The following is a 19,531-nucleotide window of genomic DNA, read 5'->3' on the forward strand; positions in this document are numbered from 1 at the left end:
GCGCCAATGCACTGACCATCAGCTGCTGTCATGGATATAGCTTCTCGGAGTATTTCATGATGGTGCAATTACCTCCTTTGCACACCGCGTACACCGCCAGCTAGTAATGGCGAACTTGGCGAAAGGGGAGCTAAAAGGGGGGGTCAACAACCACCAGACAGTGCAAATTGGCAATCCCGTAGGAAGAGAGATCGGCAGACGAGGAATGACATGAATTCCATGAACGCTCGCTAAAAGGAAGGCATGCTATAACAAGAACGCTAGCTATAGAAAGAAAATGACCATGATGTCGGGTATGTCAAAAGTCAGTAGATTTTGGTGATGGAAAACCGTGGCCGTTGATTTTCCGTCCCGCGCTTCGGGCTCAATGTCGCCGTTGTTTTTATTGTTGTTATTCCCGGCGTTGTTCTGGAGTCTGTCGGCCCCGAAGTAGTCGACGCATTCGAATCCTTTCTCCCCGCCACACCCCCTCTCAACACATCCCCCAACCTGACAAACTCCTTACCTTCTACCGCATCCACCCATTGTTCGATTCTCTTCAAGTACAAGCCCTGCGCGCACTTAGCTACCGCGCCCAGAAAGTCCACCTTGAGCGCGGCCTCTTCGACTTCCGCATCCCACCCGTGACCCATCAACTGGCCCATCCTGGCGCTGTAAACCCTCCTCAACTGCGTCTGCTCGTATTCCATTAGGTGTATCCAGTACAGTTCCGTCTTTCCTTCGTTGTCCGGAACATCCTCCATGCCACCATCCTGTCCTTCCTCCGAGGCCTCCTCGTCACTAAACACATCGGCATACCGGCTCCGGTGCGGCTCCTCTTCGCGCTCAACACCGCCGCGCAGGAACTCGGGGAACTGTGTGGATACCCACCGCGGCATCGTCGACACGCATTCCCAGTCCACGACACCCGTGATGCGCCCGTTTTCGTCGACGAGGATGTTATCGAGTGACAGGGAGTCGCCGTGCCAAAGGACTGTACGCTCTGGTGGGTGCACAAGCTGCGGGAAGAGTTTGTGCAAGAGGCGGGCTAACTTGCGGGCGACTCGAGTAACTCCTTCTGCTGATTCCCTTTTCTCGCGGTCTGTATCGTCGGGGATTCTGGGCGGTGGCTGAGCAAGAGTAGCGCTGTGCTCCTTGATGATGACGTTGAGGTACGACCTAAGCCAGTCATGGCTTGATTGGAACGGCCCTCTCGACACCGGATAATGCCAACGCTCCCCCGTAAAGAACACTGGAGAGACCATAGGCCCAGGCTCGGGCATCATCAGGTCCACATAGTCGCTCTCTCCCCTGGAGGTAGCTCCCAGCGTGCCTATTCCCCTAAATCCCGAATCCGTCATGTTTCCGCACCTCGACAGCTGCGCCTGGAACTCGGCCATCCTGCCCACCAATCTCTCTTTCTGCCGCATGTTCATCTTCCTCCATCGCAAATGCGCCGGTTGTCCTTCCAACAGCTCCATCAAGATCCACTCGAACCCAATCTCGTTATCACTCGTATCGTCATAGGCCACCACCACGGGAACAGGAATGTCGGTCTTGCACCGCACGAGCTGGAGCGAGGCAACCTCGCCTCGGGTCTTGTTGTGCGGGTCGACGGGAAGAATGACGCGCATGAGGTAGCAGCCGTGGGCTGGGGAATTTACGTGGTAGAGCTTGTTGTAGGTGCCGGAGGAGTGAAAGGTAACGACGCATTGCGAGGGGGAGGTTATTCCGAGGTGGCGGCGGACGACTTGGGCAATGGCGTCGATGTCGGGTTGCCGGGCCCAGCGGGGCTCGATGTCGAGACCGGCGGACTCCCAGAAGAGGCCGGAACGGCTTGTGTCTTGAATGGGTGTTGTTGTTGTTGAGGCGGTGCCGGCGGCGGTTTCTTTGGGTCTGGTTTTTGAATCTCTCGCGTTTGATGCTGTGGACGTCGCAGTCGAGACACTGGAGACGACGGACGACTTTGCGCTCGCTGTGCGGAGGGTTATGAATTGCGGCTGGACTTTTTGGGGTGGCATCCTGCCGAATTGATACCAGCCGTACCCGTAGTCGGCATCGGTGTAGGTGGTGGTCGCGGTGCAGGTGTAGGTTCGGGCCTCACATCCTGAATGATGGTTTGCCGACGAGGATGGCAGAGCGAGACGACGAACTTGGTAGCGCATACGCCCGGCCATGGCGCGGGGGTCGGGTGTGTCAGAGCCTAAAAATCGGGAGGGTGGACGGGCGCTTTCGGGGGACCATGCAGCGAATGGCGATGGGCCACTGCAGAATCAGGGTGATGGCGTCGCGCACTTGTATAAGAGGAGGATGCTGATTGGTCGATTGGCGCTACTCTGCAGGTGAGGTCGTTTTGGAACGTCGCCGTTGAAACTGCCTCTAGGTGGACATCAAAGTCAACTTGGAATTATCATGATGGTCATGATGTCCTTCAAAACCACAGTCTCGTGAAAAAGACTTTCGCCTTCATATACCGTTTTTTCCACATACCAATGCTTCACCCTGACTAGGGAGTGGAGGGGCTGGGGAAAATCCCGGGACAGATCAATTGGCACATGAGGCGTGGAGCATGTCCATCATTCGGCACTCTCTCCGTCATCGAATGGGGACCCCGACGGCCCTTGTCGATAGCTTCCTGCAAGTCAAGAACCTGCCAGCCTGCCACGTTGAAAGACAGTGAGTGATCAAGACGGTAGTCAGACCACTGGAGGTCTATAATGGGAAGTATTGGCGGCATCGCCTTGGGATAGGCTGAGAGACACCCAATGACAACATACACTATCAGGAATGTAAACAAGAAAAAAGTAAACAAAAGGTGTCGTCGAGAGGAAAGACAGCCATCCCTTGCTGTCATGTCGCGGACTCTAGGTTCGGCCCGCAACGGCTGGGATAGGGGGACTGAGACATGCGATGAATTGTCTCACAACTGAACCGCTCCATGATTCAGATGAACACTTGCGATGTTCGGGATGTCTTCCACTTCCTAGGTGCCTCTAGTAGTCTAGAGGTAGTCGGCAATCTCTTCAATTGTGACGTCAATCAATCACGTCGCGGATCGCGGCCCGAGGCATGTTAGTGTAGCATGAGGTCTCAGCGCACTTTACGCAGTACCTCACTGCTGTACACTAGCGGGCGCCTGTAAGTGCCATCCCAGGCCCCGCTCGGGGAACCACTCCGACCTCTCACTACGGCTGAATCCGTCTCTCTCCCTCTCGTGCAATTCATCAACAATTGAAGCCAACAACGCAGCTCCGGCCAGCAGACATCATCACAACATGTCCAACAACTCTGCCTTCAACTTTTCTCCTCCAGGGCCCCAGCGCCCCATAATTTCTCCTCCTCCTACCACTACGGCCTCGACACTGCCGAACACCGCAACACTCGCCTCCATCGGCCCGCGCATCCCTACCGTCGGGTCCCGCGCTCGCGATCTCCACTACTCCATCCGCGACTTTCTCTCCACCCACCCACTCCTCGAGCTCGGTGGCCAAGAACACTTTTCTGTTGAGCGACGTCGCCATCAAGACGTGTTTGGCCTCCACGCCTTACCCAAGGATAAAATCCATCCGATTGACGACGTCGAGTTTACTGCCATCCGAGGACCCCATGGGACCATTCCTGTTCGCGTGCTGTACCCAACTTCGGGAAAGGACAACCGCAACAAAGGAAAAGCAGGGGCCTTGATATACTTCCATGGAGGTGGATATACGGTAGGATCGGTAGACGAGTTTGAGAACGGACTGCGGCTGGTCGCCGAGGAGTCAGGCTGTCAGGTCTACGTGGTGGAGTACAGACTGGCGCCCGAGTTCAAGTACCCGGTGCAATTGGATGAGTATTCGGCCGTGATCGACTGGGTGCAGGGCGAGGGAGGGAAGACAAGGGGAGTCCATCCTGAAAAGGTAGTAGGTGGAGGGGATTCGGCTGGCGGGAACATGACAGCAGCCATCTGTTTGAGGAGGATGGATGAAGGGCGAAAGCCACTGGCTGGGCAGGTGTTGCTGTATCCCGAGGCAAGACTGCCGTTTGATACGCCGGCCGCGACAGAGAACAATTCCGGTCTTTACCTGGAATGCAACGGCATCTTTGGCTTTGCGAGCAATTACCTTCCACGGTCCGAAGGCCAGTCGTCTATCTCAGTCTTCTTCTGCCATCCATCTAACCCATTGCTCTTCCAGACATCTCCCCCCAAAACCGTTACGTCTCGCCCGGTATGCAATCCGTCGAGGACCTCCGTGGTCAACCACCCGCCGCCGTGTTCACCTCTGGCTACGACCCCCTGCGAGACGTCGGCTGCGAATACGCAAGCAAGCTGTCACAAGCTGGAGTACCGACTCGCTGGCGTCACTATGACAACCTCACCCATGGCTGGCTCCAGATGACGGCGTGGTCGGAAGTGGCAGAGCAGGCTGTCAAGGATGTTTCGCACGAGGTCAAGAGGCTGGTTTTTGCGGCGATTGATACACATACGCTCAAAGGTCCTCAGGGCCAATTACCAGTTGACAGGCTCAATGTGCGTGACTTTACGTTGGCCAATTCGCAGCGCGGGCAGAGCGGTGATCGGCCAACCACTAGAGCCGCTCGCACCACTCGCGTTACCACCCCCTTCAAAATTAACACATTCAGCAAGCCGCGAAATCGTTTGGTGGATTAGCCTCGAAACGGAGCCAAGGCATCTGCACTTGTGTCAACTAGGTTCAAACGTGGAACAGCGGTAATGACAAGTTTGCAGGCTTGAGATGATCGGGTGGGAGCATATCTACTGTTTACATCTGAGACGTTTGGTCCCATCTCTCCACCTTAGTCTCGACCTGTATCTCATCTTCAGCGTAGCATTGGAGATGTTAGTGCGCGGTACGGTTCTTGACAGGCCTTGCAGGCTAACTCGGTGATGACTGATGACATTCCGTAGATCCCGTATTCCACGAAAGCTACGCCAAATCAAGACTTCCCAGCAACCAATCGTTCTTGTAGTGTGATGGCGCCTTCAATCGGATCGGACCCGCGCGTCGTTCCACGTCAGCTTCGACTCGTCACATCCAGGCAACAACCGTTCCAACATCCCCACTACAACCAGTCAGATGTCACTGTATCTTCAGGGGCTACCAAACAAACACGCTTCCCCGCAATCCCAACCTCCCGTCCCATCTTCCTGGCCAAATCTTAAAAGACACCACACATCATCCTCTTCTCCTCTGTTCATTTCCACGGCCAACATCAAGATGGAACCCAACATGGACCACCCTCACCACCCTCCTCCCGGTCACGGCCACCCACCGCCTCAACATGGGCACTATGAAAGGACAACCGCTGAATTCTTCAACCACGCCTCGGCCCGGCGCATCGACACACAATGCGTCATCGCCACCACCCTCAAAAGGGAATATCCCAACCTCGAACTAACCATCGCGCCCATTTACTCGGTCAACCTTCTCGGCTTCGCTGCGGCCGGCCACGCCACCATCACCCCGCTCACCGAAGACCTCTGCTCCTCCGCCAACAAATACCCCACCAGCCTGTCCACAACATCCTACGTCCCGCCCGCCCGACGCATCGACAACTCCCCCGGCTTCTTGGTCAAAGACATCATCTTTGCCAAGTACCTCCTCAAATGGCAATCCAAGGAATTCATCCTGTACATCGTCGACGGGCGCGACGGCGCCTCGGCCTACCCGCACCTGAAGAACAACTACATCCTGGCTCCGTCGACGCACCTCTCCGAGTCCCTGTTGTTGGCCGCCGGGAAATGGTCCGACTCGCTGCTGAATGAGATTTGGGTATATGATCACGGACGGTGGGAGAAGAGTCGGGAGTTGTGGGAGAGTATCCAGGGAGCAAGCTGGGAGAATGTGATTTTGGATGGAGACATGAAGGAGGCCCTTATCCAGGATCACTTGAATTTCTTTGAGAGCAAGGAGACGTACAAAAAGTTGAAGGTGCCATGGAAGAGGGGAGTCATTTACTGGGGCCCGCCGGGGAACGGAAAGACGATCAGTATCAAGGCCATGATGAAGACGTTGTTGGATCGGGAGGATAGCGTGCCGAGCTTGTATGTGAGGAGTTTGGTTTCGGTGAGTTCCTTTTCTCCATCCGTCTGCACGCAGCATGAAATGGGGGCGCTAACAGACGTAGTACGCCGGCCCTGAATACGCCCTCTCGCAAATCTTCCAAAAAGCCCGCCAGTTCGCCCCCTGCTACCTCATCTTTGAAGACCTCGACTCCCTCGTCACCGACAACGTGCGCTCCTACTTCCTCAACGAAGTCGACGGCCTCAAATCCAACGACGGCATCTTCATGATTGGATCCACCAACCACTTGGAACGGCTCGATCCAGGCATCTCCAAGCGTCCTTCGCGGTTCGATCGCAAGTACCTCTTCCCCAACCCAGACCTCAAGCAGAGAGTCGCGTACTGCAAGTTCTGGCAGAACAAGCTAAAGGGAAACGAGACGATTGAGTTTCCGGATGTCTTGACCCAGAAGATTGCCGAGATCACGGATGACTTCAGCTTTGCGTACATCCAGGAAGCCTTTGTGGCGAGTTTGTTGACTATTGCGAGGGATTCCAAGGAGAAGGAGGAGATTTTGGCAAGGAGTGGGATCGAGGATGATTGGGAGAGGTTGACCCTTGAGGATTCGGATGGCAGTGATGATGGAGGTGACGATGGAGATGATGAGGACCTCGACAAGTATGTGCTTTGGGTGGAGATCAAGAAGCAGGTTGCTATTCTGAGGGAGGGGATTGAGCATGAGGATTAAGGGACCCCGGCCGAGGGTCGCTGAGATCGTATTAGCCATGCATTCACGTCTACTGAAAGGGTGGAATTGAAGAGTACGGGTTTACGAAAAGTCCAGCGGGCGAACTATATGATTGAGTACAGCTAAAGCATACCTCTACTGCTATTACCAAGCAATTACACTGACTTTTCATTATTGACCGTATCCCCAGGCCGACCCCAATCATCCAGCAACCTCTGAAGCTCTTCGGAGGTTATCTCCATATCATTGTATTCGAAGTCAAGGCCCAGAAGCGAATCGACAAACTCGTCAGCGTTGACTACCAAGTCCGGAACCGGAGGTGGCGTGAGAGTGTCAAGAGACTCCGACGCTGATGGTGTCGTACCCGATCCACTGCCGCTCGCCCTTGGTTTGCCGTGGGAGAAATCCACTTCTGTAGGTTGCGGTCGCGGGTCGTGTCCAGATGCTGGTGACTGTCGGTATACATCAAGTAACCTCAATTGCAGGTTTGATATGATTTCAACCAGCCGCGCCATTAAGCGCTCTCTGTTCTGGAAATCCTGGTCAGGCAAGCCTTCAAGTTCCCTTCGGACAATCGGAGGCATTTCTCTCCGCATGAACCTCGCATAATCCTCCAATTCGCTGCCGTCTGACTCCTCATAATCTGTGAATTGAGAACTGTCAACGGTCTGGGCACATTATTGTATTCAATCACACAAGAAGCGAAGGCTTACAGGGCGATGGAATTGAGTCTTTATCGTCATCCGGAAACAAGATCATGTACATGTGACGCCATTTCTCCTCGTCTGTCATGTCACCATGCGTCTTTTTGCGACTGAGCAGTTTCTCCTTTTGTTCCGGAGTAACACCATCAACTATACTCAAGTTTGGCTGTTTCTCGCAGGATGGATCTGTTTGGAGATGGGCAACGAGCGACTTGTTGTTCTTGTGGGTGCTCCAACAGCGCGGGCACTGGATGAGTTCGTGACGTCGGTATAAATGACTCCTAATGCGAGGTTAGCCCACAATCCGGTAAAAGACGTCGCATAATTGCCCGTGGGGATGGCATACTTGACGCGGTGAATCTCCTCCCAGCCCGGTCCTGGACAAGACGTCCACTTGGAATACTTGCGCGCATTCCTTTTGAAAAAGGGGTAAGCAAACTTCCGGCCATCGTCTACTTTCTGTCTCTTCCGTCTGCCATCGTGGTCACCGTCATCCTCGGCCGCATGCTTTCGTATTCCATTGCTTTGGTTGGTATCATTGACCGGGCGTCCGATTTCACTCCTCATAGTGTTGACAGCAAGGTGCATTGTGGGAGTAGGAGTTGAGTCGTGCAAAATGCCATTGACTTTGGTTGAAGGTTCGGGTCCATCATCGAGCTCAAGCACTGAAGGATACCATGGTACAGAGATATGATTCGTTAGAAACCCACCAGGCAAGTTTTTGAAGAGGCGGAGGTCTTCGCTGTCTCTAGAGGTAGCCGGTACAGGGAGTTCTAATGCGGTCCATGGATCTGGCAAGCACTCGCCCGAACGCCCTTCCTTGAAAGGTTCCCCTGAAGAACCTGCGCTATACGACACATCAACACCGGAATCTCTTGACCCACTAGTGATACTCCTCTGAGGAAGAATCAAATCGGGGGGGAAGTTGACACCCTGATGCAGAATCAAAGGGGGGGAAGTGACATCGTGAATATCGAACATGAAGGGGTCGTTCTTCGAGGTAATATCGTCGAACAACGTGAGCTGCTGGAGGCAGAGCGATTCGGCGTTCTCAAGAGATTCTGGTCCAGGAAGTTCCGTATTTACAGCTGGTATGTTGTCGCATCGTGTGGAATTGGGCAAAGATGCCCTTGGCAGAGACTGGGACGACGTCTGGTGAAAAGGCTCAGTTGATGCTCGAACAGCATTGCCTTTCGATATCCAATCCAAGTATTGGCAAAAGTGTTGCATAATGCGATTGACTGTTCTTTGCCGACGCATGGCCATGATTTCCGTACCGGTCAGAGATGTCGATGATTCAATGTCCGAAACCACTCCACTGGTCACACTTGAGCTAGAGGTGGTCGTATAGGTGGTCTCAGGAGTAGCATTAGTGACAGCTTGGGATGGCGACGGGCTCTCGCCTTCATGGCTGAGGGACACTGGAGTTTCCGCCGTGTTGCGAGAAGGGTTTGTGTCGACAATTCCGGAAGAGGGCCTTGTACCTTCGTCCGGAACGGTCAGTGTGTTGGGGGAGGACATGTTGACGCCTGGGAGATCGAGTAAGCGTGTCTGGCGTAGTGGTGAGGGCCTGCAGACAAAAAGGCGGAAGATGATGCGCTGCAGTCAGGCAGAGAAGTGAAATTGGAGGCTACGGCGCTGAACAAAGGGTCCTCATGATGTTGGTCGGATAGATCAATGCGCAGGTGACGCTACCGACCTATCTGTGTAGCAAGCCAGACGGGTTTGCCCAACTGCGCAAAACTATTCCATGTTCTGCCCATACAGACTCGAGAACCAATAGATTCTGGCGGAGTGTTACAGTCCAATGTTGATTCGTTGGTGAGTGCGGTTCTTGTGACAGGGGTTTGCAAAGCATCACAGAAAAATGAACGACACAACCACATTCAAGGAGAGAAATACTGGAGAGATTGGCTGAAGACTAGAAAATGCATATAGTTGAGACCAATCTTATGCATAGAATTTGAGTAATGTCCTGGACTAACAGTTCAGGGTAAATATGTACTTTTCACTGGTCTCTTCAGCTTCCACTGCGCATCGGATTGGACGTCGTAAATGATTGGCTTCCCAAATTTGAGAGCCAATAGTGGTGAGCGGACTTCGTGATCATTTTAATGAACCAATCAACAGCTGCCTTCGGTCTGTTTCAATGGGTGTCAAGCTGTGGGAAAGCGTGTCCTGAAATGATTGATGTGTTATAATACCAAGGACGAGGCTAAGACCAAAGAATTGGGACACGAGATACGCCCAACGGAATCACGGGGAAAAAAACAGAAGAAAAAGAAATAAGGAAAGAGAAGGAAAAGAAAAAAACACTCACTAAAAGTCAAACCGTCCCGCACCATCCCACTTCGTCCTCCGACGGCAGCGGTTTCTGGTATTCGCGTTGATGGGTCTTGCTTGCTTGCCAGTTGCCACGAGCATGACACCCGTCTAGTGAGCATAGCAAAGAGTAGCAGAAACCCGAGAATGGCCTTTGTCGACGTAATGTATCCATAGCTGTGGTCCCAGTCGTCCCTAAATATCCCATTTGGCATGAAGAAGACCTCGTCTCGATGACCCGTCTTAATCCGACAGACACGGTTCCCTTTCCTCTCTTTGGCGGGCAGCCGTGCATGATACTTTTCCCAGCTAACCCTCCCGAACTCTGTACTGCCGCCATGTGTAGCATGTGGGAACAGAAACCGGAATCCACGCGTAACTATAGACCCAGTCAACATAACCCAGTCAGGATGGTTTGGCCTCGCCCCGGTGATGCCGTGGCCGCGGTCGATTACCCAGGCGGGGTAGTAGAGCAGGAGCGCAAGATTACGGGCGCAGCCGTAGTTGGGATCAATGTAGATGCCACCGTAGTGACGCATGAGAAAGCAGCGGAAAGCATTGGCTCGTTAGACAGGACATGTCTAGCTGTCGTAGGTACCAAGGAACCATTTGCAGTGTGTCTCGATAAACCGGCGGGAGGCGTTGCTGGTCTATAGCCTGTACTCGAAGTCGGGGTTTATTTGTTGTGCAGGTCTGGCGTACGTGGCCCCAGTCGGTGAGAATGGTCTCGTTGCTGGGGTCGCGCGAGTTGTGGTAGACTTGGCGGATGATCTTGGGGATATACTGGTCTAGCTTGTCTTTGCTTCGGCTTGGGGTGTTGGGATTATCGGCTGGTGTTAGGGATGAAGTGGCAAAAGTAGTGCGCGATGTGGATCATGGCTCGAGTATTGGGTATGTTCGGAAGGATGACGGCTGACAGGACGGCGAGGCTGAGAAACCTGGCGCTTACGGCGGGCATGCTGGGTAAGAGCTTGTGTAGATCCTACAGGTCAGTATGGGGGTATCAAACTCTGCGGGCGTTTCGAGAAGAGATGGGACGGGTTGAAGACAGAACCTGTGGTCTTTGCTGGGCCAATGCAAAGGGATTTGAAAGCAAGAGAATATGCCGATGGAGGAAGGTCGGGGTTTCAGAGGGAGGGAAACCAACTCAACCGGTCAATGGGGTGACAGAAGACGGGCCTTCGTTCAATCCCCTCTTCCTTCCAGAATCAGACCATCCGCCGATGGCCGCATCTGAATGGGATATCCACGAGCATTGTGTTGTCTCGGCAGAGTACATCTCGTCTGAGAACAGTGCATTGGGCAACAGAGCTTCAGCCTGGGAGACTGTGATGGATGATGTCATACTTGTAGCAGGGGTCAATAGGTACCTATGAACTGCGGGGAGTTCCCCAAATTGCGGGGGTGGATCGTCCGGCCGCTAACAGCCCCGCTACGGACCGCCCCCGCTGTGCATATGACACCTCAGCTAGTCCCTAACAGCCGGGCACTTCATCCCATCGCATCGCATCTTCCGCTTCCTAGGGGCAGCCTTCTCCACGACCAACGGCCCAACACGACAAATCTTCCCTACTGACTCTTTAACCCACCTCGATTTTCAACCACAGTTGCCGGCGCCCAGAAGATCCCCCCGGATTCGTATCCAGCTACTGCATAGTACTTTCGCAGCTTGGCCGGGGCAGTGGCTGCAGCGGGGCCCCGCTTCCGAGGCCGAGCAGCCTGCAGTCAGCTTACCTGCCCCTGGGATTAAGACATCTGCAGTCAACGACGAATATTGATTATAAGCTGAGCGGTGTGAGAATATGACATCGTCGTCGCTCTCTTGACAGAAATACCCTATCATCGACTAGAAAGCTTATATAGCTAGAGGTAAGAAGAGCAAGTTTGCCACAACTGTGCTGGATTACCACCACGTGCCCCTGGCACCTATGCAGGGACCTTGCATAAAATAGAAATCCCACATCCTCCTGCCCCTTTCGGTCATCAACTGAGTTAACAAACCTCTTCGGTAACAGATATAGGTAAGCAAGGAAACTACACCGAGTGCCGATCTCGTCGGGCGGAGACTAAGCAGTCAATGAATGCCCTGAGCCATTGTAGATCGAGCCATAAGGCGGAGTTGCAGTTGCTCCGGGATAGTCACCGAAGGATTCTTACGGTGCCTCCGTAGGAAGACATCAGGCTGACATGCACATCTAGCTCCCTTGGCCCCTTAGCGGACGGAAGGGATAGAGCAAGTTAGATTGAAACACAAGACGGTGTAAACTGACCAACGGGTCGTACACCTGTGGCCTTTTTTGTTTCTCACCGACTTCCAAGGAGTAGCCAGACGCGGTACGGGGCAGTTGCCACTTACCTACTGTCTCAAACAGCCTTACAAGGAAGTACCCGTGGAACATTACGTCGTGAACCTCATATTCGTTTGTTATGGATGCTCCACAAGCTAACCGACAGAAAAAACCTGTCGTTTGATTTGTGAGCCGTTCGAATGCTACTTCGTCCTGAGTTGCAGTCGGGGGCAATGTATAGTATGATGATCGTCACACGCTGGCTTCAGTAAACAACGAAAGGTTGTGCCCCTCACATGGGACGTGAGAGGAAGGGAAGTAGACGCCCTGAGGAGCAGAGCAAGGAATATATCTATATAAGAGGCCCCAAGATGGCGTCAATCGTCTCCTGTTTTGCATCATCGACTCACTCACACATCAGCACCTACACCACGAGACTCTAGACATCCCCAACGAGAAACAACCACTCGCCCAGAATGCAGTTCTTCACTACCATCCAGGCTCTTGCCCTGCTCGCCACCGGCGCCCTCGCCATGCCCAACAACATCGAGGCTGCCGACCTCGCTGCCCGTACCCTCGAGGCTCGTGTCAATTGCAACCAGATTCTGCCGGCTTGCAACGGCGGCCACGTCGTTGGACAGACCAACTGCCGCTGCAAAGGCCAGAAGGAGACATGCGACCTGTGGACCTGCCCTGGCGGGTCCCCCAATGTCGTAAGTCCTCAGACCCCTCCTATTTCTTTTGCAATGCGAATGGAACACCCACTGATGGAATCTCTACTTCACACAGATGGTCTGTGGTCAGGCCGGTACCGGATGTGTCTGGGTCTAAGGGATGAGCACTTGTCTCCTCAGAAAACCCTGGTGCCGCCAACTGTCGTGTCCATGTCTTCAAGGTTCTTGCAAAGGGTACAATGTACAAGCGGCTAGGCCATGGACACCAGCATGATCCTGAATATCTGATGTTGGAGTTTTCTCTTCTACGTATACGACTATAGTCACTCTTTAAAAGCCAATGCCAAAGATATTGCCTGGGCCCGGGCATTACCTGAATCGTTCTTGGTCGAAGTGAGAACACCACAGACCGATCCGTCCCCCTAACTTTGATCCTGAGTCAACTCCAGCCTTGATCCGATACGAACAAGCCAGATACCCGCTCAAGACTTTTATTGCAGTGTCAATATCTCTGATGATTGGTGTTAACGTGTCCTTCTCTTTCTGCGAAACATCTGGTCCCTCAGCCAGCATCCCGCTGCATCAAGTCTCGAGCTGCCAACAAGGACCTCAGCGTCCAGCATCAAGGACATCCGGAGACAGACAAACGCCGATCATATTCCCTATAGCTGGCTACTACCCTATGCCCAAGCACAACAAGCGCCTTTACCCGCCGGGTATTTCTACCTCCCTGTTCCCAGCAGTCCAGGGTTAGCCGTGTACTGCCAAGCGAAACATCACTGTTACTTTGGTCAATGCAACGCTGTTCGTAACATGATGTGTGGCCACTTTGTCTTTTTGAACCTGTAGGTATCTTGTAAATGTTGCACAATACCTGATTTCTCAGGGACAACTTCCACGCCCTAAGAGTGTCCAAAGGCCGGAATGTTCTCCAGCACAACAACCCGTTTGATATGGACTTTGTTTGTCTTTTCTCTACTGGCCACGGCAGTGTGCAGACATGGAGCAAACGCCACCGTTCTCAACTCCAACCTCACAACCAACCTATCGTTTCGACAACAATGCCCAAACTTGACCTCCTTTCAACGGTCCTCAACTTGTCTCGGACTCCTGGGAATTTTTCCCGATAACAACACCGCCATCGAACACTTTAACCTTCCCTGGTCCTTTCCGCCCAAATGCCTGTCTATCCGATCTTCACCCGCCTCTTCCTCCCTCTCTGCCTCCTCATCCTCCTCATCTTCTTCCCTAGCGTCCTTCTCTCCGTCTTATTCGTCATACGCTGCATCGGATATTTCTGCTGCTATGTCCTCCGCGTCTTCTTCTTCATTCTTTGGTTGCTCCCGTTCCCACGCCGAAAAATGCAGCCATGCCGAGAACGTGTACTGCTTGTTTTCCTCTCAGAACTTCCGAAACGGGCAGGGACTAAGCCTGATCGTTTCACCCACCACGGCCGCAAACCTACTGGGCATGGGGGCCTTGGATGACGGCCCAGCTCCTTGGGCTTCTCATGTTCGAAAGCAGCGGGAAACGCCGTACCAGATTACGGACGTGAAGGGCAAAGGAAAAGGGGTAGTGGCCACCAGGCCCATCAAACAAGGGGAGATCCTCATGGTGGATGTCCCGGCTTTGTTGATAAGTGAAGAGTTCTTGAGAGAAACTGAACGAGAGGGGAAGGGGCATCTGAGAAGACGAATGGTGAAGAGGGGGTTGGAGCAATTGCCGGAAAGCACGAGACGCAAGGTGTTGGAGCTGCAAAAGGGATCGGGAAGTTACGAGATTGATGCGATCTTGGGGATCAACCTCAAGGGACTAGGGGGCGATCGTTCAGAAACGGACTCGGCACTAGCACTGTTGGAGGAACAAGAGTTACAGGAGCAATGGGAAGGCCATGCGGCGGAGGGAATGATGGGGTTGTTTGCTGAGGTTGCGGTAGGTTTCGAGGATTGACGTCGAAAATGGCAGGAGATGCTGACTGAATGACCAGCGGATCAACCACTCCTGCCGACCAAAGTGAGTTCGGTCTACCCGTATGGTCTCAAAGGAAGTGGAAGCTAACAGCTTGTCGCAGCGCTCGCCTCCGATTCTCCAAGAACCGAGTTGCCATGGAAGTCATATCCTACCGGCCCATCTTTCCGGGGGAAGAGATTCTCATCAGTTGTACGCTTTCGCCCTGCCTCCAAATGCGGATTCAAAGCTGACGAACACAGACACCCCCCTCACCCTCCCCCCCTCGGACCGCCATCACTTTCTCCCACAAAACCACCACTTCACCTGCCACTGCTCGCTCTGTACTTCTCTGTCCGACGACCCCTCTGCCAATACTCCCGCCGCAGAATCCCACTCTCGCCGCCAGCACCTGAACGAGCTATGGACCACGATGCTTCACGCCAAGTCAGAAGGCTTTTACCAAGACGCCATCAACATCCTGAAGGATTGGCTCGACTTTGCAGAAGTGGAAGGACTCTTGCCATTGATGGGAGAGTATCACGGGGTTATGGCGGAGTTGTATCTTATGCTGGCAGAACGGGGAAGCCCTGGGGGTAAGGAGGTGGACAGAGACCTAGCGCTGAGGGGGGCATTGAGGGAGGCCAGGATGGCGGTCGATGCGTGGGTGAGGTTGGGAAGTGTTGATGGTGGGAAGACGGAGGATGCGAAGGTATTTCTCGAAAGGGTATTCAAGTTGAAGGAAAGAAGGACAAAAGGAAGATGAGGTTTTATGAAATGGCTTTAGTCGACAATGGACCGGGATGTGAGGAGTGGGTCAGGTAACCTTGAGCGGCCTTCCCAACTCAGTAGAGGTATTCTCCAGTTGGTATCTAAAAACAGTCATCATCCCCAACTTCCAAGAGTACCATCGATAAGATTATCAAGGATAAGCCCATTCTTCCGCTTGCACATATTCAGCAAGTGTCTTGACATCCACCAATCGCGTTCCGCAATTGTGGCACGCATTGCTACGTTGCAAGGGTCCGCTCAACACCAAGACTCCAATCAAGCGATACGATAACCCGGAAAGAAACAACGACCCCACGTGCCGGAGATACACCAAAGACTGGCTGCTTTGTCAATCTTTACCCTCGCGGTCGTAAATTTTACTGTATCTACAGCATGGCTGAACGTGGGGCTTGCTGGTTCGGGAGTTAGCTGCTGTCAACGGAGATATAAACCGTTGACTTCCCGCTCCAACAGTCTCTTCTTCTGCCTTTGTCCTCCTCCTCGCCGTCTTCCTCCACCGACACCATGTTTTCCACCCTCTCAACCCTCAGCTGGCTAGCCCTCGTAGCACCAGCCCTCGCCCTCCCCAGCCATGGCGTACCGGGCAAGAACCAGACGGGCATCAAACCCATCACAAGAATCCAGCTTGGCCCCCGACCGTACTGGCTAATCGACCAGATGGAGGACTCCCCCCTCAAGACCAAGCTCCAATCTTGCTCCGAAAAGGAGATGCGCCCCAGCCGTTGGAGCATCGGTCATCGTGGCGGCGGCACGTTGCAGTTTCCCGAGGAGACGGAGGCGAGTATTATAGCTGGTGTAAGTGTCTTTTCGGGTCCTAAAAGGTGACTGTGATACTGACAGAGAGACAGACTCGTATGGGCGCGGGAATCGAAGAGTGCGACGTAACCTTTACCTCCGACCGGCAGCTCATCTGCCGGCACTCGCAATGCGACCTGCACACCACCACCAACATCCTCACGATCCCTTCGCTGGCCGCCAAGTGCACCGTCCCTTTTACTCCCTACAACGCCACGTCCAAGCAATCGGCAACCGCCAAGTGCTGCACCAGTGACTTCACCCTCGCCGAGCTCACCGAAACCAAGGAGCTCTGCTCAAAGATGGACTCTTCCGATCCCCAGGCTACAACACCGGAGGAATACCAGGGCAACGTACCCGGCTACCGCACCACGCTCTACTCCGGTCCCGGAACCTGCCACAAGCTGTTGACCGTCAAGGAGTACATTGCGCTCGTCGACGCGCTGGGCCTGGACTTTACGCCGGAGCTGAAGACGCCAGAGGTCAAGATGCCTTTTGGTTCCATCAACTTTACGCAAGAAGCGTTCGCCCAGCAGTTGATCGACGAGTTCAAGGCGGCGAAGATTGACCCCAAGCGCGTCTGGCTCCAGAGCTTCTTGTATGACGACGTATTGTACTGGCTGCGCGCCGAGCCGGAGTTCGCAAAGCAGGCGATTCTTCTCGACGAGTCGGGTGATGCGCCGAGCACCATCTCCGCTGCCACTGCTTCCCTAGCAAAGTATGCCCAAGCCGGCGTCAAGATCGTTGCCCCTCCCCTCCAGTATCTGGTGTCGACTGTCACCGACCAGGACGGCAAGGTCAAGGTTGTTGCGAGCGAGTATGCCAAGCAGGCGAAGAAGCTTGGGTTGAAGGTGATCACCTGGAGTTTGGAACGGTCCGGATGGCTCGCGGACAGCACCAAGGGAGGGTATTACTACTCGACAATTGCGAATGCCACGGCGGCAAGGGGAGAGGGTGTTGTGTACGAGCTGCTCGATGTTCTGGCAAGCAAGGAGGTCGGGGCGATTGCCGTTTTCAGTGACTGGAGCGCGACCGTCAGTTACTATGCGAATTGCTTTGGGTTGTTTCCTTGATTGCGGGTGTTCCTGTACATACCAGACTGTGGTCTTGGGAGACTCTGTGGTCCAACGGATGGAATTGAGCCTCGTTTGCCAGCGATTGTAATACTGTGGTATTGTGGTGATGGCTCAGTCGGCGTCCGATGTCGTCTGTGCCCGAACGTCGGAGGTGTCGTGCTTTCGTACGTAGATTGGATCGTCTCTTCCATGGGCCGTCCTGCAGCTGGATGAAGGCTTCAGCGTTAGTTTTGCCGTGGAGTGGGCTGCCTGTGATTAGCCGTCGTCTCATTGGTCGAATGTTCGCCAGGAGGATCACCAAGGTGGGTGAAATGATGGGCTGTTAGTGTACGCCCACTATGAGACAGTATCCAGCGAGCTGTACTATCACTTATACATTTTCCTCTGCCTGGGGACGAACGGCAGCACGTAGAGGTACCTGACAGAATGTAGAGGTACCGAGGCTGAGCCTGCAGTCGTCCCCATTCCAACGTCCGAGCTCCGGATCATACACATGTCGCTAACCAAAACAAGGACGGATTTTCTAGAGACGCAGGCTGAGTCTGCAATTACAATTGATGACAAGATCGAGGGACTGAAAGAACATGAATCTAGAGCTAGTCTCAACGAAGTCCAAGAGACCCTTCTCGGCAAAGTTGGCAAAGCCATCGACAGCCAGACCAAAAGCTCTACGGACCTACCTAGGTAGTAACGATCAAGAAAATTCTGAGAGCACTTTCGAGCATCTACTAGGTAGAATCACGTCGTCAAAACAGCAGTTAGCACGTAGGTACGTTTGTCCAAGGCAAACCTGTAGTACGTCACCGCCCCCTCGGCCAACGTGTACTTTGGTACCTACCTAGGTACCTCTAGAGGTAGAGACCGAGTGAATGGGTGGTTATGAGACCGTCTGATCTTTGGCCAGAGCCCAGCCATTTGCCAGCCGCCCGAACTGCCCACAGTTTTTTTTTTCTTTTTTTTTTCTTTCTACAGCTCACCCAGGTCCCGTCTCCTTGCAAATTTCTACTTCCACTCACGTCCGACGCAAACAACCCCTCCTCCCAACAACAACAACCACTACCACAACCACAACCACACACACGTCGAGAAAAAGTAAGCTAGAGAACAAGCGCGTATCGTTTTAGGTTTTTCCACTAACGTCCTCTCTTGTACAGACCTCATTCACCATAGACTACCGCCGCGGAGCACCGCCGCTCAACGACCGAGTCCGCTCTCAGGACGCCCAAGCGGCTCAACAGTTGCAAGTCACCAGCAACCACCAAGCTGGCCACAAAATGGACGTTGATTCCTTTTCTAATCAAGATGGCGTCAACTCCGCGAACAACGGAGCGAACAATCACTCGCAAGTCGAGAATCAAAGCGTCGCGACCTCTACAAACAGCGGAGCGCACCCGCTCGTACATCGCCCGCGCGGGCAGTACAATCAAGGCAGACATCCGCGAATTGCACTAGGCAATAGTCGCAAGAGGGCCTACGAGCCCGATTACAGCTATGCTGACGTTTACCTCAGCGCTGATTAAAGGGAATAGTGTATAGGAGTTCGGCGCCTGCCTTTTGTAGGAGAGTTCCTGCAACAGGAACCCTATAACAAAGTTAATATCCAATACAACGGTCCACAATACAAGGACCAACTTGAGCTTATAGGCGGCGATCAGTCCTCTATTAACTAGTTTGCCCCGGACCGACAGTCTAAGAGCATCTACGGGCATTAATTCGTAGCAAAAGTTGCGACCGATAATAAGAGCCTTATAGCCCTCGTTAAAACTATTTACCTAGAAGCTCGTAGGCAGGGTTCTTCTATTATTAACCTCTAGATACAGTACTAAGACCCGAACGAGCAGCGTAAATTATTAAAAACTCCCCCTATAGTTAGTTATACTTATAATAATCTAATTATCTTATACAATACTTCTATTTAGAGATACATTGTATATGGTAAGGCTAGTTATAGAGTTAAGTATTGTCCCACGCTGGACCCTATATATTTTGGTACGTATATCAAACCTCAGGGTTAGGGTTAGGGTTAGGGTTAGGGTTAGGGTTAGGGTTAGGGTTAGGGTTAGGGTTAGGGTTAGGGTTAGGGTTAGGGTTAGGGTTAGGGTTAGGGTTAGGGTTAGGGTTAGGGTTAGGGTTAGGGTTAGGGTTAGGGTTAGGGTTAGGGTTAGGGTTAGGGTTAGGGTTAGGGTTAGGTTAGGGTTAGG

The 19,531-nt window shown here is 53.2% G+C and overlaps 8 protein-coding genes across 8 annotated transcripts; 5 read left to right on the forward strand and 3 right to left on the reverse strand.

Moving 5' to 3' along the window:
- Positions 1-193: 193 nt before the first annotated feature.
- Positions 194-2,156, reverse strand: NEUTE1DRAFT_129232 (uncharacterized protein; the record flags this gene model as incomplete). The annotated part of the gene is made up of 1 exon (XM_009851900.1): positions 194-2,156. One exon carries the CDS (start codon positions 2,154-2,156, stop codon positions 306-308), a length of 1,851 nt encoding a protein of 616 aa, XP_009850202.1.
- Positions 2,157-3,254: 1,098 nt separating this feature from the next.
- Positions 3,255-4,865, forward strand: NEUTE1DRAFT_121702 (uncharacterized protein; the record flags this gene model as incomplete). The annotated part of the gene is made up of 2 exons (XM_009851901.1): positions 3,255-3,927; positions 4,155-4,865. The coding sequence occupies 2 exons, from the start codon at positions 3,255-3,257 to the stop codon at positions 4,628-4,630; spliced, it is 1,149 nt and encodes a 382-aa protein (XP_009850203.1).
- Positions 4,866-5,207: 342 nt separating this feature from the next.
- On the forward strand, positions 5,208-6,909 carry NEUTE1DRAFT_116734 (uncharacterized protein; the record flags this gene model as incomplete). The annotated part of the gene is made up of 2 exons (XM_009851902.1): positions 5,208-6,047; positions 6,109-6,909. 2 exons carry the CDS (start codon positions 5,211-5,213, stop codon positions 6,730-6,732), a joined length of 1,461 nt encoding a protein of 486 aa, XP_009850204.1.
- Positions 6,910-7,089: 180 nt separating this feature from the next.
- NEUTE1DRAFT_80650 (uncharacterized protein) lies at positions 7,090-8,957 on the reverse strand (the record flags this gene model as incomplete). Its single annotated transcript, XM_009851903.1, has 3 exons — positions 7,090-7,714; positions 7,753-8,331; positions 8,416-8,957. The coding sequence occupies 3 exons, from the start codon at positions 8,955-8,957 to the stop codon at positions 7,423-7,425; spliced, it is 1,413 nt and encodes a 470-aa protein (XP_009850205.1).
- A 625-nt stretch (positions 8,958-9,582) lies between these two features.
- On the reverse strand, positions 9,583-10,297 carry NEUTE1DRAFT_109478 (uncharacterized protein; the record flags this gene model as incomplete). Its single annotated transcript, XM_009851904.1, has 2 exons — positions 9,583-9,614; positions 9,757-10,297. 2 exons carry the CDS (start codon positions 10,295-10,297, stop codon positions 9,583-9,585), a joined length of 573 nt encoding a protein of 190 aa, XP_009850206.1.
- Positions 10,298-12,476: 2,179 nt separating this feature from the next.
- Positions 12,477-13,095, forward strand: NEUTE1DRAFT_61970 (uncharacterized protein; the record flags this gene model as incomplete). The annotated part of the gene is made up of 2 exons (XM_009851905.1): positions 12,477-12,759; positions 12,836-13,095. 2 exons carry the CDS (start codon positions 12,523-12,525, stop codon positions 12,875-12,877), a joined length of 279 nt encoding a protein of 92 aa, XP_009850207.1.
- Positions 13,096-13,898: 803 nt separating this feature from the next.
- Positions 13,899-14,670, forward strand: NEUTE1DRAFT_100161 (uncharacterized protein; the record flags this gene model as incomplete). The annotated part of the gene is made up of 2 exons (XM_009851906.1): positions 13,899-14,027; positions 14,125-14,670. The coding sequence occupies 2 exons, from the start codon at positions 13,899-13,901 to the stop codon at positions 14,668-14,670; spliced, it is 675 nt and encodes a 224-aa protein (XP_009850208.1).
- Positions 14,671-15,963: 1,293 nt separating this feature from the next.
- NEUTE1DRAFT_80653 (uncharacterized protein) lies at positions 15,964-17,327 on the forward strand (the record flags this gene model as incomplete). Its single annotated transcript, XM_009851907.1, has 2 exons — positions 15,964-16,254; positions 16,308-17,327. The coding sequence occupies 2 exons, from the start codon at positions 15,964-15,966 to the stop codon at positions 17,325-17,327; spliced, it is 1,311 nt and encodes a 436-aa protein (XP_009850209.1).
- Between the last annotated feature and the right edge of the window lie 2,204 nt (positions 17,328-19,531).

This window comes from Neurospora tetrasperma (genome assembly GCF_000213175.1).
Source record: "Neurospora tetrasperma FGSC 2508 unplaced genomic scaffold NEUTE1scaffold_2, whole genome shotgun sequence".
Classification (NCBI taxonomy): Eukaryota; Fungi; Ascomycota; class Sordariomycetes; order Sordariales; family Sordariaceae; genus Neurospora; species Neurospora tetrasperma.